The following is a 23,232-nucleotide window of genomic DNA, read 5'->3' as shown; positions in this document are numbered from 1 at the left end:
TAACAAGACTGGCCGTAAGTAGAAAGTAAAGCTGTAAGTTTTAATTAAGTACACCCATAAAATGTATTTTTAAACCAATGCATCTACTCCTAGCAATCCAACTGGTTTGAAGTCTTAATATATACTCTCTTTTGTTCTTCTGAAGACATTTTAGCAGCATCTAAGCCACTTCAGATGATGGGGGAGGGTATTGCCAATTTGAACGCCTTGCACGTAATTGACGAGAAAGAAACAACACTCTTTAGCAGGTATTCCATGTCCATTTTTTTATAAGTAAGGGGAGGGGATGGTGGAGGATGGATTTCAGAGGGCTTGCTATGGAGAGGCTCAGGATTGGTGGATGCCGTTGTTTGGCATGGCCCCCTGCCAAGCACTTATGTCTTTATATACTGTAAACAGATGACCGACCAGTCCCGAGCGTGTCTCTGTGTTCACCCTCTCTTTCTGGGCTCTCTCCATCTTCTCTTTCTTCCCTTCTTCATCTTTTCTGTAGACCTTTGCTGCATCTGCACACCCTTCAAGACTTTCAACAAGACCGGGCAAAAACAGCAAACACATCCTCCTCCATAAAAACTCTTGAGTCACTTTTCAAGAAACCGCCAGTCAAGCCTTCAGCTGTTTGTAGTGTCGGTGTGGGAGAAAGAAACCATGTCTCAGCAGATGTTGCTCTTGACGGTGGTGTCCATTTGGCTTTTTGCCGGGTACTTTCTGGCAGAGGCAACATATTCCAACCACCATATGCACAACCGCTATCGTGCGTTCAATCACCATACCAACATGGACAATCAGCTTCCTCCAGAGGTACCTGTGGTGAAGGAAGCAGTGGCCCCTCGTCCGGTCAACTTCAGTCGCACCTTTTATGGGATCATGTTTGATGCTGGCAGCACCGGCACCCGTATCCACATTTACAGGTTCATTCAAAAAGACCCAGGTAAGTCTCTCCATGTCCTTTCTCCATATGCCCTTTTTACGCACTAAATGAGCTCTGCAGATACCCAGGTTACTTACTTGCTCCTCTTGTAGCTAGAATTTCAATATTTTCCTCTCCAGATGTGTTGCTCTGATTGTCCTGACTCACATCCATGTTTCGGTGTAGTTTAGACCATGAACTCAGAATGATCTTGAAGAGTCCCGCCTTGCACACTCTCTGAACGGCTGCCCTCTTCATTTCTCTCTCTCTCTATCTCTCTCTCTCTCTCTCTCTCTCTCTCTCTCTCTCTCTCTCTCTCTCTCTCTCTCTCTCTCTTGATTTCTTTCTTACTGCATCCCTGTCAGGAGCCTGTGGCTCATAGCACGTCTGCTTACTGTGTCTGTGTTTGCCGTGGTTCATTCACTGCATGGTGTGAAGGCAAACAGAAACACAGGGGTGGGAAGAGGAAAGAGGGATATGGAGAACGATGGGTAATAAGCAGCTGCAGTTTCATTTAATAAATTGCAACCCTTAGCAATATGTTAAAGATTATGGGTTTGAGCTGATAATGCAGTAATTGGTTCCCCAAAATACCCATCAAATGGAGACATGGCATCACTCCTGATGAGGTAAACTCTGAGCCTTGAGAAACTCTTAATTTGCCTGTCTGGAAAAATCTTGGTGGTCGCCATTTGTGGTAAACATACAATAACCAAATGTCTCTGCTCATGCACAATAACCTTTTAAGAGATGGAGTCAAGTTGCCCACAGTCCATCGCTAATGTGCACCTTCTAATAGCATACGTCTTCAATTGTCCCCTCTGACATTTCTGTCTGTGTCTGTGTCCCACAGCGGTGCTTCCAGTGCTTGACAATGAGATGTACCATGCCGTGAAGCCTGGATTATCAGCATATGCAGATAAGCCTGAAGAGGTAAGCCACTAACTTTCTTATAACATCAGGGAACGTTATTTCTATTACATTCTAATGTCTTAGACTTTTTCCAGTATCGTCTGTGTAGTGCAGATGGAGAAAGCATATGTATGTATATATTTTTTTTCACTGAAGATAACAAGAAAAATCTGCACTCAGCACTATGGAATTATAGACTGTGCAATGATTATTTACTTTAGTTTGTGACCACACAGTAATTTCTGTTTTTGCAGATGTTCTAATAAAATAAAATAAAAACTGCTTTATGCCAGTACTCTACTGATGGGTTTTTCTCAACATGTTCAACTATGTAGCCATGAGCCAAGGACATTGAAATGGTTAATAATTCGGCTCTCCATTGAGAGACCTTGTTGCTGGTAGACAAACAAGATGCCAGTTCAGCTGTTTATAGATCATACTATTGTTACAGGACAGGGCTAGGATGGTTCCTTTGACTTCTCTTTGAGGAATTGTGGTGTATTTGCAATAATATGTACATATTTTCCATTTGCTAGGGTGGAGAAACCCTTAGGCAATTGCTGAAGGTGGCTAAGAAGACGATTCCCAAAGAGGAATGGATACAGACACCTGTGGTTCTGAAAGCCACTGCCGGCTTGCGCCTGCTGCCTCAAGAAAAAGCCAAAGCCTTGTTGGATGAGGTAAGGCTTCATCTCTTTCTCAGACATTTTGGAAGAGAAACCAACCATTCCAAAGGGATGCAAACCACGTTGTGTGTGAGACAGAGAGAGAAAGACAGGAAACGTAAGAGAGAAGAGAAACCAATACTGTGCAAAAGCAGCTGTTCTGAGGCTGTCTGGAGTTAAAGGAACCCAAATGCCTTTTGAATTATCGTATTCAATGCCACCACACCAGCCGCACTTGTGGTTTCTAGCTTGCCCAGTTTCAGACAATTTTGCCCAAGATTGATTCAGTGCACTTCCCGTTGACTCCAGATAAAAAGAGCCGGATTGAATATTTATGTTGTAACAACCAAATGGTTTCTTAATTTTTTTTATGGTGTACACTACAGAGGAACACATGAGTCATGAGCTCTTAGATTTCATTACATTGAATAGTTGAAATTGTACACTATGGTTAATACATGTAAATTCTGGTTTGTGTCCATAGGTCAAAGAAATTTTTGACGACTCTCCTTTCTTTGTGCCAAACAACAGTGTCACCATAATGAATGGCACCAATGAAGGTACTATAACTTTTCTCTCTTTAACATATCCAAGATAATGAAGAGATGAATTGTAAATTAAACCCATGATGCAATGCACAGACTTTGAAACATCCCTTTTACCCCAGCTTTCCTGTGTCTGTTATTGTGATAGCGACCTGAGTATTTAATATAGCTGTCTGGATTAAACCTTGTCTGGAAGCCTCCCACGCTCAATATAAAATAATCCTCCACATTTTTTAATTTAAGTTGACATTCGTTTCACGCAAACCCAGACATTCGCATACTTGTCCGGTGGTTTTATGAGGTGTGACTAATTTCACATCTCAGACATGTTTAATTACCTGGGCTGGTCTTTGATGGTCCCAACATAAGATGTATACTTTCTATGAAGACATAAGTGATAAAAACCTTAATAATAAACATGCAGCACTTTATTAACTGAATATGTATATTAAAAAAAAAACACTTGCAGGTGTCAGATATCAAACTGTTTCAAATGTTAAATAATGTCTGGGTGGTGACTGGGTTTTACCATATTATTTAGAGTTAAAACTTGATATTTAGTATTCAAATTATGCATCTCAGTAGCATCATGGATTCTCTGTCTTACAGGGGTCTTGGCATGGGTTACAGTAAACTTCCTCACAGGTAAGGTATTGCTAAAAATATGTTTTTCATGGATTTGGATGACTGATATTAAAGTTAATTTACACAAGTTTATTGTACCTTTGTATTGCAGGTCATTTGTATGCTAAAACAAGGAAAACTGTTGGGATCCTGGATTTGGGTGGAGGTTCAACTCAGATTACGTTCCTTCCTAAGTTAAAGGTATAAAGATAAGACAAAAGTTTGCATACTGGCTAGTATGTTTCAGTATTACACTATCTTACATTGACACTATTCTCTTTCACAGAAAACTGTACTGTCTGCTCCTCCAGACTACATTGCCAAAATCAATATGTTCAACAGCACCTATGCGCTGTATACTCACAGGTCAGATAACTTGATGAAACAATAGTTATTTTGTCCCTTTTTAGACAAAGACCAACAACATGCAACAATTTGCCATCATCATTTTTACTCTTTGTCCATTTGCAGTTACCTTGGAAATGGATTAATTGCTGGCAGACTGGCAACTCTTGGTGCTCTTGGTGCTGATGGTAAATATTAATGTTTTTTTTGTTTGTTTACTTTATGTTTTATAATTGATGATTATTATATTTTCTCACAATGTTCAACCTTCAGGACTTGACTGGAAAGTTTTCAGAAGTTCTTGTTTGCCAAAAAAATTCAGAGAAGACTGGAGCTTTGGTGAACACACCTACAAAGTCAGTGGAACCCCAGATGGTGAGTGACCTCAGACTAATAATATAATAAAGTTAGAATCTTAAAGTTAGTCTTACAATACATATCTAGTCCCTTATTTTATGTTATATCCTGTTACACAAAAACTCTCATCACACTCACATTGACTTCAAGCTTCCATTTACAATCAGAATAAAACAGAATTCAAAATCAATGTGATTTTACCTTAGTTAACTTCTCTGGGGTTTTTCCTCTATGTTTACTGTCATTTCTGTCTCCACAGAAATACTAAAATGAACATTGTATTTAAGCAGAGAGAAAATAGTCAGTTCACTCAACACTCTTGATTCAACACTCTCATAGGAATATAAAAAAGAAACTAGTTCAGTTACGGGCTTGACATTTAGCCTGCCTGCCCCAATGTTGTAGTGCAGATTTACCAGTTATGATGGGCCTTGTTAAGCAGTCCATGTGGTTTCCAACTAGTAGAAATGACCAACCAGTTAGCTCCAGGTCATATGAAAGCTGCCTATTTGGAGCTTCCTGGGAGGAAATCTTTCCCTGAAGAATTTGAGAGACAGGAAAAAGTTAGGTCTACGATAAAGGGCAGTGAGGTAAAACTGCAACTGCAATTTACGAGATCTCAATAACAGGAGTATAAATACATTTGGTCCTTTATTTCCAGGTTATGCAGGGTACAAGTTGTGCTACCAAGAGGTGACGCGAGTGGTGAAAGGAATTGTGCACCAGCCCTTTGAGGTCAAGGGAAGCAGCATCTTCTATGCCTTTTCCCATTACTATGACAGAGCCGTGGATTCCGGTCTCATTGGTGAGAAGGATTACATTAGGGATAAGGGTCAATGCTACGGAATGTCTACACATGCATCATCTTTAAAAATTATGCTGAACAAACATGTATTGTCTCAATCCTTTAGACGGATCTCGTGGTGGTACTGTGGAAGTCAGGGATTTCAAAAAAAAAGCCAAAGAAGGTAAGACCTTGGAAATTCTCCCAATCTCCAATGAACACTCGGGTCAAAGTCCTGCCGCACACATTGCACAAACATAAACCCTTGGTGCTTATTTGCATTTGAGGTTCTCGACAATCACACTGGCTTCACAAAATGATAGCTCTGCCACCACATAAACATAGGTTACGCCTCTCCCACACAAATACTTCTGCCTTCTTTTGTAACTCTCCAACCCGCTATCTCAGCTTTTCCATGCCCATTGCGTAGGAGATTATGTTTTGAGTTCTTGTACAGAATGTGACGCATACGTCAGTTTGAGACCTGAAACTGATTCATAGAATATGGCTCACGTGGTAGATTGTGTCAAACAGTAAATGTCCACAGAGAAAATTTATCACTAGGGGGAATGAGTTGGCGCCTTATGTAAGGCGTTTATTTGTACGCTGACACTGTCGCATGGTCCCGATGAACCACATTTGGCACGTTGGTTATCCCAATGGCAGCAGCCCTGTGGGTACTCCCTCCTCCTTGACCGTGAGACAACACCTAATGCCCAATATCTAACTGGAGGCAGGCAGGACTTAATGTCTCACTCTGTGTGGGAACACTTGGTATTGCTTGGCTTGCCTCATGGTTTGGAGCGCGATCAGCACACGTGTATGAAATTATTCTTTTGTACTTTTTCTCCTGTTCTTCCCCTCTTCCCAAACTTTCACAAGTCACCTTGTCAGCTGGAGGAAAAACAAAACATTGGGAAGACCTGTTTCACAAAGATGTGCTAGACGGTTGTAGCAAACACAGTGCTGGTGCCTCAATGTCTTACGTAATTTTCCCCAGACTCTGACACACTGTAGCCTGACAATCAACAGTCTGTCCTCAGTAGATAGTGTATACACTATGCTTATCTCATGTGGGAGTCTTTTAGTCTTTTAATCCTGTCTTTATGTATTTTTATTGCCCAATTCTACACTCACAGAGTTACAAAATGTTTACATTGCAAAACTCATTGCCATGTGGTTGCAAAGGTTTTCAAAGCAGTTCTTAGTTCTAGGGTGTTCTGGGTACTGGGTAGTACTTTTTACTCAACAAGCCACCCAATTTGAGGAATAACTCACACAAACCATGTGGGATGAGAAATGCGTCAAGGTTTAATACTAAGGCTTAAGCTTTTTTTTCTTAAAATCCTTAACTGTATGAGCAATCGTTGCAGCTTCCCATAGCGAGCACAGCTAATTATAGTTCTTTTCTTTTTCTTAATCAAGTGTGCAACAAGATGACTAAATACCGCCCAATCAGCCCCTTTTTGTGCATGGACATGACCTACATCACATGCCTACTGAAAGAGGGATTCGGCTTCAAGGATAGCACTGTTCTGCAGGTGAGGCTGAAATATTAAAACAACAATTTAAAAATTGAAAACTCCTGTGAAGCTTGAACAAATTTACAGGAAATACACTATGCAGGAGATCTCAAACCTGATTTCTGTACATTTTAGATTGTGCTTAAATAAAGTGCCAAGAGCCTAAATTAACATTCCTTGGCAGTACAATTTTAGTCATAGATTAATGATCTTCTTTTTCTTCACAGCTTACCAAAAAGGTGAATAACGTGGAGACAAGCTGGGCACTCGGCGCCATCTTTGATCATTTCCACAATCTCAACATTCAATAAATCCTGCAGTCTTGTGGATACCAGCATGAGAAATGGAAAAATCTCACCTGGTCAAGCAGTCTCCCCCCTTCCTCCTACCCTAAAACTCTTAAGTGGGTTTCAGATCTGTCCTGCACTGCAGCCCTGAATCTCAACACTCTTCTTCCTCACCAACTAAACACCCAGAGAACTGTTCACAAAGAAATCACTATATTTTTGTAAAGATGGCCAGGCCAGTCTGCTATTTCTACTGTATGTTTACATTTTTTTTCAGCTGTCGTCTTAGACCCATTCAAAGCTCTTGATTCATGCTGTTGTGCAGGATATTGTGCAGTGTGACACATGTAAAAACATTGCGTTGAGTAGTGTAGCTTCCGTAGCTTCTTCTACAGTTATCTGTTATTAGTAGTGCTTGCACGGTAGTGTAGTGCTGTTTTAGGTTATGGTGAATTATATTGCAATTTCCATGTAGTGGCACGTAACACTTTAACGTAGCTGGTAGAGCTACAGCAATCGGTCTGTTTTAGTTTGGGATCCGCAGCTTAAACTGGTGATGATTGGACAAGTGCGGATCAGAAGAAATCAAATATAGTCACTTTACATGGGCACATGAATGCTGTTTTACATATTAATGAATAATGCATGTATTTACACATATCTGTTTGAATGGTAAAGAGGTTTCCATAGCTAGAGTTGTAGAGTTGAGGTGGAAGCTTTTCAGATAGATATCACTTTTGGTGAAAATCTATAGGTGCTTTTTTTAACCGGGGTCCAACCAACCATGGTTTTTAACACTGAATGGCATGCAGTTTAATACACTTGCACTGCAGCCATCATCAAATTAAAAAGGTATACAAATGCTTACATGGCTAAATCCTAGTATAAATAGCCTACTAAAATGACTCGAATGACTACTGGTCAGAGGTTATTAAAGTAGATATTATTCATTACTGTATTTAAACAGTTATTTTTACACCAACATGCAAACAGAGTTTAGAGTACCTTCAACCTCTTTTATGTCTTTAAACTTGGGTTAGTTATTGTGGATGGTTTTAGGGGGTCATTATGTGTAACAGCGTTAAAAAGTTGCTGTTGTGTGTATGCACAGATGCTCAGTTGTAATTGGGCAAAATTAGGTCAGATTTTGTTAAACGTGACAGGTGCATACTGCTGACAGATTTAGGACCAGTGTCAGAAAGTAACAGTCTTTGTTCACTTGGCAGTATCATGTTAAGTGCGTTTTGTGAATTATTGTACAAATATTTATTACATGGATACTTGCTGAATATGCTGTGAGGCGTTGTTGCATTTCTTAATCCATCAGCTTCAGTATACCTTTATATGTCGGTTTTCTACGACTGTATATATATCAGTATTTTTTTTTTTTTTTTTTACCAATTGTGTGTCATAGTTCAACATATAACATGAGATTATCATGTAGGCTTCACCATTATTAGTGGTATTCTATACAGCAAATGCTATAAATATGCTTTCCAAATGTGTTGTGTATGAAGTGATATTGCACATGTATGAATAAAAAATAAATACTAAATCTGTTGTTGACCAATGTTGTTGACCAACAAACTTGATCTTTTGGATCAAGTAACTTAAGTAACTTATAAATTCAACTTGAGGTATTCTTGAACTACTGACATTTCTCTTTATTATTTACAGTGTAGAATAATAATGTATAATCACATTAAATGTAAAAGAAAAACTTGATGTTCGTGTGTATCAGAAACTAAACACTATATCATAGACGATTATTGTTGCTTACCTTCTACTAGTGAGTTGAATGGGTCTCCTTGTTGAACAAAATCGAAAGTTCCCATGATTCGAATTCGCGCCATTTATGAAAAATACCCCCGTGTGACAATCATCGCGAGTGTTCGTGAATTATCGCGAGATAAAAGGGTTAACTTAGTTAAATAAAAGGTTGCTAATGCGATATGAAATGCGAACATTTATTCGTTAAAATAAGTTTATGACTTAGGACATTAGAACCCCAGTCAAATCAAAAGGTAAGTTTATGACGAGATACATTTTTCATCAGCTTGCAAATACTTCCCACCGGAGTTCTGTTGTATAAGAAAAGAGGCCTTACAAATGCATCCTTTTTGTGTGTGTGTGAAAATCTTTTAATATGTCATGGTTCTCAAATATATAAACCACCAAGAAGAGTGACATTGTATATCGAAAATATTTATTGAAAATTGATGTTCTTCCAAATCATACAATTTAAATAGCAGTTTCTGACAAGCCTAAACATTCTTAGGGGTGATATATGTTTCCTATACAAGGAAACCATGATTATCCTTGAAATTACATAATTATTTTAAAAACATGCCTTTATTTATCCTTCACAACTTTAATACCATTCAATGGGCCATTTTTATAGTATGAAAGTAACAGTCTGAGAAATTTGGTAGGGCATATTTACGTGTTCTATTAGCAAAGAAGGCAGAGCAGTAGGAGTTATATCTTATACAACATTTTCATATGGGTAATTGGAAACAATGGCATAGAAATGTTTCCCACATAGACAGAGGAATAAAATATAATTTATTAATTTACACTTATACATTCAATGAAGAGAATCTTCATAATAACAGAGATGCAGCAAATATCCAGTGTGCACCAAGTGTTTTACTTGCTGGCGTAAGCCATGATCTGCTCCTGTGGGTACAAGAAAAAAATATAACTACAGGTAAGTGACATTCAGGAAAGCAATATTTATAAGCAACAAGTGATGTTTCCATTGTCTAAATGAGGGAAATGCAGATCTTCCCGTTTTTGAACATGAAGGGTGACACACAAGTCCTCCTTACATTATGAGCAACATACACTAGGCTGTAACGTTTATAATAGAGTCACAGAATGTGGGAGATATCCCTCAATGCTTAAGACAAGTTCCAACCTCTGGTTGGAATTGCTTAGTAAAGGAATGAAGCCATTTCATAAGAGTGGCCTGTAATAAAAGGAGTGTGAAAACACAAGCCAACACCACCATGCACAGCCCTGCAACCCCACCCACACACTTTGGGTAACAGTAAATTTAGGGCTAAACATAGCCATAGTAGTAGCTCCTGACCATGTAAATTACAGGCACGGATAAGAGTAGAAAGACATGTAATCAGAGGACAAGCTGGGGTTGGGGGGGGGGGGGGGGGGGGGGTGGGGGGAGAAGAAGAAAGGGGAAGAAGTCAGAGGAAGAGTGAAAGAGGGAGCAAAAGTTAGAGGTGAAAAAAGGCTGGAAGTGCAACAAAGCGAAGAGAGAGGCACGGATGACAGAAAGGAACGAGAACACGAGAGGAACGCCACAGAGCTGAAGAAAAGAACAAGATTCTAAGTAAAGGAATACGATGGAGGAAGGGAACAAATTGTACAATAATTTCAGAGCAAGAACTAAAAATAAAACTTTTGAAGAATTTGTGGGAAGAAAAAAAAGATGCGATCATACTTTAAGTGGTGGCAGTGCATTGGTAGCCTGAAGGCCGAAGGTTCTCAGTAGAACCATTGGGGCTGCATTAGAGGAATACATCCTCTTCATGAGGTCAATGGCTGCCATCATGGGAAGATTGTGTCGCTGACGTTCAGTCTCAAACTCCAACAGGTGCTGCATGGCTCCTAGAGGTCAAGGATCAGCGGTTAAACAATTTGCATTTAAAGTAAAACTTTTTTTTTTTCTTAAAAACTTGACCTTTCTGTGATCAATTTGGTACTTGTTGCCATTCTGGAGATTTTCCTGATTAAAATACAATGTTTAACATATGGATGAATATAGCAAATATCAGTTACTGCTCTTTTTACATATTTGATTTTCTGAGAAACTGATTCTGAACTGAACTACAATTCCTCAAAAGATTTCCATTTGTGGCTACAAAGAAATTTATTAGCAGTTCTTGGCAGGAGTGACTAGCAAAACACTGTACACTGTTCCAGGACAACCAGTTCTTTTCTTTTACTAAAGACCACCCCCAATACAAGGAAATGGAAAAGAGCTTATGAAAACCCACAGATAGCTCCACTGGGCTCTTCTGAACCAAAAGTATGATACTTCAGGTATGAAATAAGACCTAAATATACATAGAGCAGAATTCCAAACCAACAAAAGGCCTTCTTGTTTATTTGTCACGTTTCTTCAACGTGAGGTAGTTCTTCACAATATAGCCGATATAATTTATGAGTTTCTGAATTTGATTATGCTTTTCGAAAAAGCACATTAGATGATTTTATCTAATCCTTATTAGATGAAAATATTGGATGTGTTTATTTGAAAATTGTCACACAAGTACAAATCCGGTGTGCACATACATTCGACTTGCTTCTGATGTTGGAACACTTACCAAGGTCTTTTCCATTATACTCTGCTTGGCTAAGAATTTGTGTGAGATAGGCCACATCGCCAAAGCCTAGATTGGCACCTTGGCCTGCTAATGGATGGACTCTATGTGCAGCATCTCTGAAATGAGAAAGATCAGGAAATATAGAGAAGAAACCTCAAGAGTAAGTAGCCATATTTAACAGGACTGGCCAAAGCTGCTGAAATTTCCTCCATGTGGCCTCTATATTACCTTAGATCCAATGTAATATCTCCAATAAAAGCAAACCTAAATGCATCATCACCTAGGTTTAACGTCTCAGACAACCACATAAAGATTATGGCTGAACTATAAACCTAACATATGGAGCACATTTACATGCACTAATGCAAACGCGTTAATCCAGTTTCCTTTATCGCAGTAAGGTCATAACCGGCTTAAGTGTAAACCAATAGACACTGGCTATGTGACAGGAAAGTGTCCTACCTGCGGATTTAAGCACATCCAGGTAGGAGACAAGAAAATATATAGCATATTCCGACTCTTTCTTGACCCCAGGAAATTATAAAAATGTGTTCTCATGTGGTACAGTCAAAATGCTGCATCTGTAACTGTATGAGGAGTCTGTACAAGTTATTCTTTGACATTTTTAATGCTTTAACTTCACAACTCGCACAACAAATAGAATAGTCAGATACACGAATTAGTAAATTTTGTTGCCACTAGTGGGGAATAAGCTGATTATTTAATAAAGTCTTCTAAATTGAGCTTGTTCAGGCACCTGCGCACAATGCCTGTCTACAAGAATCTGACGACTTGTGCTGTTCTTTTCTGCAACACTTTCAGGGAAAGCTGGAGGCTTTACGTGGGACTTTTAGTGATGAGCCGACCACTTCTAGTTGTGAGCAGGCTCAGATACAAACACTTAATAACTTTATGTTGACCAACCCCATCTTGATAAGTGAAATGATAAAGAAATCCAGTTCTTCTTCTTGCCAGCTGGATCCGGCACCTACAACCCTTCTGAAACACTGTACCTCTGTCATTTCTGCACCTATCTCACATCTTGTAAACATGTCTCTTCTCTCTGCCTCTGTTCCAGTCTCACTAAAGACGGCTGCAGTTACTCCTATTCTTAAAAAAACTAATCTGGACCCAACTGACTACACTAACTATCGCCCAATCTCCAATTTACCGTATGTCTCAAAAATCATGGAAAAGGTTGTCGCCACTCAATTGCAGTCATATCTATCTCTCAACAATAGTTTCGATTTATTTCAGTCTGGTTTTCGCCAAAACCACAGTACTGAAACTGCATTAGCAAGGGTTATCAATGACCTCTTACTCTTTGGTGACTCGGGAAACCTTTCCTTACTTTTATTACTCGACCTCAGCTCAGCTTTCGATACTGTCTGCCATAAAGTCCTACTCATGCGCCTCTCAGAGATTGGTATCTCAGGAGCCGCGTTATCTTGGTTTTCCTCCTATCTGACAGATAGAAAATACTACATCACTATGCACAATTACAAATCTCCAACGGTCACTCTCAAACAAGGTGTTCCACAGGGATCAGTTCTCGGCCCGTTACTATTTATTATTTACATTTTGCCTCTTGGACAAATTATTCGCCGCCACGGTTTTCAATACCACTGCTACGCCGACGATATCCAAATATATACTGCTTGTCGACCGGATTCTATTCTCCAGACCACATTACTATCATCATGTATTAATGAATTAAAGACCTGGCTCAACTCCAATTTTCTCAGTCTGAATCTGACTAAAACAGAAATATTAATCACTGGCCCTCCGTCTCTAACAAAAAATTTAAGTAATGTTCCCAGACTTGACCTTGAAGTGACATCAATAATTCCATCTGCCACTGTCAAAAACTTGGGTATCATTCTTGACCCTGCACTGACGTTCGACAGTTACATTAGTCAACTTTGTAAAGCGTCCTTTTTTCATCTCCGCCGTATTGCCAAACTCCGTCCCTATGTCAGCTCAAAAGACGCTGAAGCACTAGTACACGCGTTCATCACATCTCGCCTCGACTACTGTAATGTTCTTTTTTCTGGACTACCAGCACACTGTATTTCACGTTTACAATATATCCAAAACTCTGCCGCAAGACTACTAACTCACACTAAAAAAACTGCCCATATCACTCCAATTCTGTTTAAACTGCACTGGCTACCCGTGTCATCCCGCATTACTTACAAAATTCTTCTGCTTACCTTTAAGTCACTCAATGGTCTTGCTACAGCCTATCTCTCTGACTTACTTTCTCCTTATATTCCCCCTCGAACTCTCCGATCTTCTGGCTGTGATCTCCTATGTGAGCGGAGATTTCGTCTATCGTCTATGGGTGGCAGGTCTTTCTCTGTTATAGCCCCTAAGTTATGGAACTCTCTTCCGTTGGCTCTCAGGACAACAACCACGTTGCACGAATTTAAACAAACTCAAAACACATTTGTTTAACCAGTATTTCAGTCATGAAAATGTTAGTTTGACATAACAGTCACAATGTTAACTGTCTGTAATTAATCATTAATGTTTGTTGTCTTTGTTTTTTATGTTTGTACTGCAAATGTAATGCGACTTGCAACTGCAATCGCTCATTACTTGGACTGGGCAAATGTCCATTGTCCGTTTATGTGTAAACTGCTTATCTACTGTCATTGTGAAGCGTCCTTGAGCTTGGGAAAGGCGCTATATAAATTAAACTTATTATTATTATTATTATTAAATGTGGCTGGGTTTGCATGTTTTTCAATAAACTGATTTTTGAAGGTTATCAGCGTATACATGTAAACATGCTCATTGAGAGATATCTCCTTTACCTATAAATAGGACTGCACTTATGGATAAATCCTTAAATTCTGAAAGACAAATACTCAAAAACAAAAGTCGGTTAATGCACTAACTTTGCAAACATACCCAATGAGTGCCACTCGGTGGCGGATGTATTCTGTGGCATGACCCATGCCCAGTGGGAACATAACCCGGCTCTTTGGGCCAATGCCTGCAACGCTAGGTGGAAGCTGACGTGCAGAGCCGCTGTCAGGCATCAGGACAGATAGAGCCGTCCGGAACACAGAGCCGGCAGTCTCCACCAGCTCAGAATGGTTTTCATTACTCCACTGAACAGAGTGAAACAGAGAAGAGAACAGCAGTCAATGGCAACAGAGGAATGATATAGGCAAGAATCTCTATTCATTCATAATATATTTGTTAAGCTCAAACTTAAATGGAAAGATGAGAGAAGTGGAGAGGCCAGTTAAAGAAAAAATAGAAAATCATTGACTTTTGCAAATGTCATTTAAAATCAAAATCATGACTTTGTTTCTTCTATCTAACATGTAAAAGCATGAATTTTGAAGTACTTCTGAATGCTGGAAGTGGAACTTCTCAAAAAAGGAGAAGACTAAAGATAGCCACATAGAAGTAGTCCATACGAGACATGTGCTCTAATCCAAGCAGGTTTATAAAAAACACAGCCAATTTATTTGCAGTTAATTTTCTGTTATTTATTTTTACGGTCCAAATTTAAAAATCTGCCCAATTTCTGCCTCAAAATGAACATTTGTTAATAAAACTGTAAAAGAACCAGAAATGAATTTGGAATCAGAATCTTTACATTCCTTACGATTCACATTGAAATTCGCATGAGTGCTAGCCTGGTTAAAACCAGACCATTCTCAGTTGTAACTGAGTTATGGTCTGGCAAAGCGTCATAGACAAATCATTTCCAGAGGGGCGTCACCAACGGACGTCGCGGATAGACCTAAACCCAATCAGAGCGATGAAGGAGATGACGTATGCAGACGTATACAGAGCGGCAGTGTTGTTCTTTGCTCAGTTTTTAACAAAAAGGAAACGTTCAAATCGCTTAAAACAGACGCGATAGCTGATTCGAACGAGTGATGTTCGACGGCGGCATCCATCTTTGTAATGTACGCTACAAAATCTGCTTCAAAATCCCAGCGCTGTCGTCATCGTGTAAAGCCCGCCCCAACGTTTCTGATTGGTGCCTCGATTTAGATGGATTGGAAACGGCCTTGAATGAGCTCTTTGCCAGACTAACTTTCAGAACAAATCTAAATTTGCCAGAAGTTGTCTGGGTTTTCCCAGGCTACATGAGTGCCACAGAAGGGTAAGATTTTCACATAAAAAAGAAGAAAAATTCTTAAAACGGTGTAGAACACCCTGTTCCTTAAGCTTTAGAGCAGTATTTTTTAACTAGGGAGCTGAAAACTGTAATCACTCCATTAAATCCCAGTTTCACAGTCCTGTCATAATTACAGCAAAAATAGTGGAGGAAATATCTTAGCCTATATTAGGAGGTCTTTGAATATTACTTTGGACAATGGAAGGCCTTCGAGTCAAAAAGGTTGAGAACTACTGCTTTAGAGGACTTGGAATAGAGTACATGATTTGTTTGGACAACATTTCTTGACACTTTTATGGTGTTTTTTTTCTTGGATCATGACAGACCCTGGTCACTGTTGCTTTTTATTGTATGGGAAAGAGCTGCGTAAACATCCTTCAGTGGAACACCGCAATTTTGAAAATAGTCATATGGGTTTAGAATAACATGAAGACGAGTAAATTATGACATCATTTTCATTTAACGCCATCTTCATCTTGACATCTAGAGGTAAACTATACCTTCTTCCTTTTGTGCATTCAAAGCAGTCTTAAAAGACAAGGTATTTTAGCAGAGATGCAAAAAGTATGCCTAATTAAAGTAAAATGCTGACCAGGCCACAAATATGAGTTTGGTCTGCAGAAAAAACATTATGTGGAGTAATGACCAACGCTGGCAAACCTTGGGCTTAATTAGCAAACCAGTTCTGATGGCAAGCGTGACTCAGATGCAAAGGCCTGTGACCAGTAAGGCCAGTAAAAATAGCCAGCTTGGGAAAAGAGGAGTTTCTTTGATGGAAACAGAACAAAAGAAAGGGTGTGAGGGTCAATTTGAGGGCATTCAGCCGAAATGAAGAATGCAGAGCAATGATATCATATGACATGACATTTCGTTCAAAAACCACTGCTTTATTACGTTATTCTACATAAGGAAATTAACTTTTGTCGAGAAATATTGCAATAAGCACTCGTAAGCTGTTCGGTTTAAGGAGGTGTGTGACAACAGGGTCAGTGTTTACTTACAAATGCAGAGTTAATGGCATCCACAAAGCTCTCCTCATCCAGCTGTAGAAGTTCTTCAGCATGCTGATGACTGGTGGACCAGACCAGCGAGCTCTCGCTGTCTGACAACTGCACAGCAGACACATATACACCACGTCTGGGCATGAAATGCATTTTCCATTTGACCACTAAGCGATATCATGACGAGCCAATAAAACAAATCAAGCACGACTGACATCATTTACAAGTAAAATAAACACAAGTTTAGCTCACAGGAAGCATCGCAATGGGGCCAGTTGGGAGGAACCTCTGCCAGGCCACGTTATTTTCTGTAGGCTGAAAAACAATAATGCGAATACATTTTTCTTCCGTAATGTGGCATGTGAATTAAAATATTCAATAAGTTGACAAGTACACAATATGATTTGACCTTCAAACTGGAGGATCATCATACCTCAGACAAATGCAGAACAGCGCCGACTGCCGACTGATCGTAATTCCATTTGACCGTGGGGATGCCCGCCTCTCTCCGCACCATTGAATTCGGCCCGTCGGCACCAATCTGAAAGAGCCAATCACAACTACCATCAGAAATTCGGAGGTTTTGCTTATGTAGCTGTGCACTGTTCGGTTTGTATACCAAATGAAACACCGGACATATTCTACATACCAACAGTTTGGTGTGGAGGGTCTTTCCATTCGCTAGAGTCACCTGAACCCAAGGGATGGACTCAGATACATGGTACGGACGGGGCCAGGTGTATTTCACCACTTTTGTTCGGTACTGCACTTCAACATGGTCTAAAAAAAATGCCAAAACATCATAACACATTAAAATGCAACAAAAAGCGCATTAGTCCAAATCTTGTTCAGTTCCACTTGAGAAATCCAAATATACATGGTTTGGCTGTGACAAAGTCAAAAATGAAGGCTCATCAAGCCACCTCATAAAACACAAAGTTGTTTTCCTTCCTCTGGCTGAGGCTTGCTAACATTGACCATTTTCTTGATGGCTTTGGCAAGTCACTCACAGCTGACTAATGGCGTTTATCTACAAGCAGGCCATGCAATACATGTGACCAGCTGCCAATATCCTGCACACAACATCGAACCAAAGTAAAGGAAGCAGAAAATCCACTTTTCTTAGAATCACTGGCGGTCTAGCACATGAAAAGATCCAGAATTACGCCTACGTTTCGGACTTGGAGTCCTTTTCTGTCCACAAAATTGAACACTAGTTCTTGCACACAACACGGGTGAGAAATATTGGCTTCTTGCTGATTTGAAAGCAGAGTAATAGGAAGAAACAGTTGGCTGATGCATGTACTTTTCATCTAGTACTTCAGCAGCAGAAATAGAAGACCGTTAAAAAACACCAACTTGACAAACACGTGAACGCGCACGTGCTGCCGCACATCTGTTAAACGTAAGATGCGTTTTAAAAAAGGCCTGTTTTTAAAAATATGCCGTTTTACAGAGCATGGCATGGAAAAGCCAAATGCGGAGCCTTGGAACAGTTTAGTTAATTACAACAACAAAACGTTACAGTAAAACGCTGTCCGTGCTCGGGCACCCCCAGCGAGCGAGATGCTACGGCTGGAAAGGAATGTGGTTTCTTTAAATGGGTCAATAGACCACTGCACGTGTCCGAACAGGGTGGCAATTCTCGTGGAGCTTTAAACTCCCATCAAAAGCAATGTGCTGGATGATCGAAATAGCAGGAAAAACACGCAAATGTCCAAAGAAGTGGAATCTTTAGGAAAAAAACATGAGAAGAAAGATGTTCAAAAGGAGTACAAATAAACATTTTGCCAAGACAGGAAGGAATGGCTTGTGGTGACATCATTTGCCAAGCCATCCCTAAAACTAATTAACAGGGAGCCCACTCAGCGCTCGGCAGTGCAAGAAACACGGGAAGAGCACAGCAAAAAGCAACGATAAAGGATATATCATTCATCATGTAATGGTCAAAGTCAGTGTGCAAAGCAATGATTACAAAAACAAACACATAAATGGATCAAACATCAAAATGTGTCTGTTACCAGAGAGAGTGTGCAGCTGTTTGGTGAGGGCGGCCACAATGACGTCGTTCTCAACGATGTAAGCCATCTCGTCCTGCAGATTCTCCTTATCAAATGTAATCAGTGCATCTGAACAAGCATCCCAAACCTAAAGCAAAGAGACAAATTATTGCTGTGGTTTACAACTCTATCCTTAAGTGACCGCTCGGGCTCTATTTATGGATTTCCAGAAAGCACGTGCTTCGCTGAACTTGAACACATCAAAGCCGTTCGACTGAGCGAAGAGTTTTGCCAGATACTCTAACCAAACATCAAACTAGATTCAACAAAAGCCACCAACAGCCTTTGAGGTTGCACGGCTGACTTTGTAAACGCACTGGGGTGAGGCAGAAAAGTAAAATGCCATTCTTTGTGGCGATTTATGCTTGTATTTATAGTTAAGTCAATAATAAATAACAAATATGCGAACATTACTGTCGGGCTAAGTTCGTTTCATCCAAGTTGCCTTGCAACTTTGTTACTAAAACAAGCAGCTGGTTTTAAATGCAAAAAAGTCTTGGTGATTGACGCAGCTATTTTTTAAAAACCTAAAATGACTTGTAACTAAGGTGACTAGCAAACAATTAAATACATGTGTAACATGGATTCAGAAGGACTGTTCTACCCTTCTTGTTATACAGCCATGCTAAAACCACTAATAGTAGTGGTTTTGCAATTTTTGATCCATGGTTACGTGGAAGATTTAAAACGTGACCAACCCACAATTATGAGGATTTTACACATTGGAAAAACACAGCTGTTGATAAAGTTTTGGAGTTGCTATGTACATCCCTTGCCAAAATAACCCTTTTAACATGATCATTTCTGCAACAAAGATACAAGAAAAGGTTCAGACCACTATGGAGGAAAAAAAAAAAAATCTAGCTGATAACACTTTAGGGAACCTCCACACTCCACAAAAAAACACCTCTTTCTGGTACATGGCACTTCCCAAACCCGCTTTAGCTGCTTTCCTCTAACCGCTTGAGTCTAATTGAAGAGCAAGAGGGAACCTAGCTCATTTCCCTCGCAATTTCATCCTTGCTTGGCACTCACAAACAAACAAAAAAATCTTAAGGGGTACAGGAAAGGTATAATGGGTGAGGTATATCACTATAAAGTGCACTCTGATGACATCCCTAAGTTTGCCCAGAAGCCACAGGATTTCATTCTGGCAGTGAAAAATCCACATCTTACAGTTGAAACCCCACCACAGCATAGAAAACGCAGGGTCCTTTTACTTGTGATCTCCACAGATTTGAACTCCTCTCCCTGCATCGCACATGAATCTTCGTAATTAGTAGACGCACGCAGGGCTAGATTTATGTAATCTCGCTAAATAAGACTCTAATAGATAAACTTTGGCCGCAAGCAAAACCGAGCTTAACGGTCACTCCGCGATGTGGAGTTTGAGGTTCTGCATCTCTAATGTATGTTTTGTATTCGAAGGCTGTGGTTCTGTAGCATTAATTTATGGGTGGCTACTTACAGTGTGATGATAGGCAAACAACGATGAGCAAAGCACGATACAGCTGTTTTTAATGGAGTGGCTTCCTGCCCTCAGGAATATAAGCAGGTAAGGTCATAGTAAATGACTGTGTTGGTTACTCAATGTTTTGCTTAAATGTTTACTTGTTTTTAAATGATGCAAGTTTCATTTAGTGTGATATCTGATTACTTAATTTATATATTTACTTATAAAAAAGTATTAAAAAGGTGTTTTGGTTGACATTCTATGAAGCACCAGGTAATACCGTGGTGCGCGAATATGATGATCATTTAGTAGCACATCATTGCATATTGGTACACCACTAGTAATCATTGTGTTACAACATACTGGTTTTACTGACCTGCATTTTATTATACGGCTTGCATCTCATATTTACAATATGGTCCCAAGCACCAAGACCTGAAACACAATAGGATACAATTACAAAGGCACCACATTTGTTCCTACTCATTCAATGCCGAAGGTAAATGAATATAGCAATGGAAAAAAAGTACACCGCACGTCAGAGAGAGCTACCTACTGACCTACTTCCTGGTGAATCTTTCATATACAAACATTATACTGTAAATAGGTATAATGACAGGAGTGCAGATTCAGAGCTTTTGAATGGAACAGATGTACTTATCCTCGCCACAGGCCTTTTGATTGGATTGTGCCCCAACATTACCCAAAGTACTGGTTCTAAATGATGCCCAACATTGCCCATTATGCAAACATGCATTCTGTGGACACAATCAAAAGCATATGTTTCATCCAACATAACACACTGTGTAGCCAGGCAACCGAGGGCAGTTCAATGTCCTCGGCATCACATCTACTACTGTGCCTCTAAAATCTATTGTTTTCTTGTCAACCGCATTCTGTAAGTGTTTATTTCAGAATGTGAGAAAGAACTATATTAATTGATACTGGTGAAGAGATTTGATATGCAGTCAATGTTTAAGGTAAATGCAAAAAAAATTGGCAAAAGGGATATATATAAACTTTATTTTTCCTAAATTTTCTCCAGGAAACAAATAAAGTACTACCCTATCACATCCTAAATGTTAGTCCTCACTAGTGTTATTTTTGTATCATTTCTTATTACAGTAGTGAATCATATTTTGAATTAGCTTTTATTTTTTATTACATTTTCATTTTTACTTTCAATTTAATATTAGTTTAAGGTTTAGTACTTTTGTCGGGGGTTTTTATATTTCTATTTAGCTTTATTTCAGTTATTTTAATTTTACAAATATAAAACTTCAACTTCAACTTATTTAATTCAGTTAGTTGCGAGGACAACATTTCTCATTTTCATTGACGTGTCATGTACTATTTATATTCTATTTTATTTCAGCTTAATTTCAATTAACTATTCAAATAATTTGTAATAGTTTTAGTTAACAATAACAACACTGTTCATCACAAACATATGGTTTCAGTAGACTCTGGATCAGTGTTGGGTGTAATGCATTACTAAGAAATTAATTATTGTAATTTAATTACTTTTCCCTTAAAAAGTTAAATAAGGAATTACTCTTAATGTTTCTGTTGTTTAATTACAGTTACTTCTGATGTAATTGCATTAAATAATGTAAAGACTACAAGAAAAAGTACATCAAAATGTAACGACTAAAGTTTAAATGTATGTTTTCAATGTCACTTTCTCCCTTTAAATACTTTGGTCTATTCAAGAATATTTTACATTATTTATTTGAAAGAATTAAGAGAGCAGTTTCGTGTCTATCCTTGCATTGTTCAACTGGTCAAGGTTGATGGGATTTAGAAAGTAATCTAATTACACTGGTAAAGATGTAATATAGCTCTGGTAATTAATTACTCTTTACAGTAACTTACCCAACACTGCTCTGAATATAGTGCGACAGTTGAATGGACTACTTCTATGATGTAAGCTATTTAATGATGCTCTTTGTTCATTTTCGGAAGACACAGGGATGAATAAATGAAGACGGAATATCATATTTTTGGATGAACCATCCCTTCAGAGCCGCACTAAATGGAAGTTGCGAAAGTCTGTTCTTCCCTACGGTGACGTATGTCAAAGTTAACTTAGATTTCATGGTAGTGATTTAGTGATCTCTGAGATCCATATGAATGTTATATGAATCACATACTATGAAATAAACATAAAAAGCTATAAAAGTCCATACCACTAAGAAGTGTTGCTGAGCCTGGACTGATGGAGCTGACCCTTGTACTGAAGGTCTCAGGAACCTTGTCCATCTCTTTTTTGTGACCAGCTTCCAGCAGAAGAATCTTCTTCCCTGTTAAATTTGGATCTAAACCTGAAAGAAGAACAGGGATAAAAATACAGGATGATTTATTTGCTTTGCAATATCACCGTGGGGTTGTTTCTCGAAATTTTGCATGATTTTACCAACACATTTGAATATGAACTCGCTCAAGTTCGCCTAAAATCTGTGCGTTGATTGCACACTGCTTACTTTAGCATCCTACGGCATGAGAACGTCACATTGCAGTGCCACCGCAATTGCACCCTTCACCTCCAGCTAAAACACTTTCATCACACAAAATAACAACCTCTCCTTTGCGTAAAAAAAAAAAAAACAAGGGGTGAAGGAAAGCAACGGGAGAGACTTTATTACAGCTGGGAAGTTTGCCAACACTGTGCTTATGATGAAGCGTGGGAGAGTGCAGAGTGAAGCTGAGGGGCAAAAGCGGGTGCACCGTGCATGCATGTCTCTCTCTCTCTCACTCACCCAATGAACATGCCATAGCGGTGCCCACCATTCCCCCGCCAGATATTATAATGTCAAAGAGCTCGTTTTCAGATGTGCTGGATTCCTCATCGCACGCGGAGGACGCGAAGCCTCTGCGCGCCGCTCGCGCTCCATTGAGTGCCCTCACTGAAACACACTGCCGTCCTATCCCGAACACGCCGAGTCTAGTCAACATTCTAGCGGAAAACAGACGTAAAACAACTTGTTGCGACTAACAAACCTGAAAAGAAATATCTAACAGCCCCCGTTAAATCTGTCCTGTTATTGACAATAAGGGCGAACTCGTATCTGTCATCCAGCCATGTTGTTGTAACGTTATACGTAAGAGTTCTGTTTGCAACAGTTCTTCCGGGTGCTAAAAGCCACTGAAATAATGAAAATGGAGCATGGACATTCCCAAACCATTTAATTTAGACTCAGGTCCACAAGTGAGTAGTATGTAAAATAGCACTAGAACTAAATTGTAACACATGTGTCTTTTAAAATATTT

General features: G+C 39.3%; 2 protein-coding genes across 2 annotated transcripts; one reads left to right on the top strand and one right to left on the bottom strand.

Moving 5' to 3' along the window:
* Nucleotides 1-404: 404 nt before the first annotated feature.
* entpd5a (ectonucleoside triphosphate diphosphohydrolase 5a) lies at nucleotides 405-8,507 on the top strand. Its single transcript, XM_056245494.1, has 13 exons — nucleotides 405-931; nucleotides 1,764-1,843; nucleotides 2,359-2,502; nucleotides 2,972-3,047; nucleotides 3,642-3,677; nucleotides 3,769-3,857; nucleotides 3,943-4,022; nucleotides 4,128-4,189; nucleotides 4,275-4,376; nucleotides 5,020-5,163; nucleotides 5,270-5,326; nucleotides 6,568-6,683; nucleotides 6,893-8,507. Exons 1-13 carry the CDS (start codon nucleotides 649-651, stop codon nucleotides 6,974-6,976), a joined length of 1,353 nt encoding a protein of 450 aa, XP_056101469.1. The 5' UTR covers nucleotides 405-648; the 3' UTR covers nucleotides 6,977-8,507.
* A 697-nt stretch (nucleotides 8,508-9,204) lies between these two features.
* coq6 (coenzyme Q6 monooxygenase) lies at nucleotides 9,205-23,188 on the bottom strand. Its single transcript, XM_056245493.1, has 12 exons — nucleotides 22,722-23,188; nucleotides 22,152-22,286; nucleotides 20,339-20,397; nucleotides 18,471-18,597; nucleotides 17,099-17,229; nucleotides 16,883-16,990; nucleotides 16,702-16,764; nucleotides 16,450-16,557; nucleotides 14,218-14,420; nucleotides 11,302-11,417; nucleotides 10,416-10,582; nucleotides 9,205-9,631 (listed from the first exon to the last, which is right to left on the bottom strand). The coding sequence occupies exons 1-12, from the start codon at nucleotides 22,915-22,917 to the stop codon at nucleotides 9,602-9,604; spliced, it is 1,443 nt and encodes a 480-aa protein (XP_056101468.1). The 5' UTR covers nucleotides 22,918-23,188; the 3' UTR covers nucleotides 9,205-9,601.
* Nucleotides 23,189-23,232: the final 44 nt, after the last annotated feature.

This window comes from Rhinichthys klamathensis, unplaced genomic scaffold (genome assembly GCF_029890125.1).
Source record: "Rhinichthys klamathensis goyatoka isolate OS25496 unplaced genomic scaffold, OSU_Roscu_1.1 h1tg000032l_1, whole genome shotgun sequence".
Classification (NCBI taxonomy): Eukaryota; Metazoa; Chordata; class Actinopteri; order Cypriniformes; family Leuciscidae; genus Rhinichthys; species Rhinichthys klamathensis.
The sequence above is the reverse complement of the archived record's forward strand: the minus strand, read 5'-3'. Positions and strand labels throughout refer to the sequence as shown.

Bases quoted from the DNA above. Each gene is read 5' to 3' on its own strand.
- coq6 (XM_056245493.1), bottom strand. From the start codon at position 22,917: ATGTTGACTAGACTCGGCGTGTTCGGGATAGGACGGCAGTGTGTTTCA. The intron at 16,765-16,882 runs GTATGATGATCC...ATTGTTTTTCAG, and splicing joins CTGTTCTGCATTTGTCTGAG to CCTACAGAAAATAACGTGGC. The intron at 16,558-16,701 runs GTGAGCTAAACT...TCTGCTGTGCAG, and splicing joins GCCCCATTGCGATGCTTCCT to TTGTCAGACAGCGAGAGCTC.
- entpd5a (XM_056245494.1), top strand. From the start codon at position 649: ATGTCTCAGCAGATGTTGCTCTTGACGGTGGTGTCCATTTGGCTTTTT. The intron at 932-1,763 runs GTAAGTCTCTCC...TGTGTCCCACAG, and splicing joins GTTCATTCAAAAAGACCCAG to CGGTGCTTCCAGTGCTTGAC. The intron at 1,844-2,358 runs GTAAGCCACTAA...TCCATTTGCTAG, and splicing joins ATGCAGATAAGCCTGAAGAG to GGTGGAGAAACCCTTAGGCA.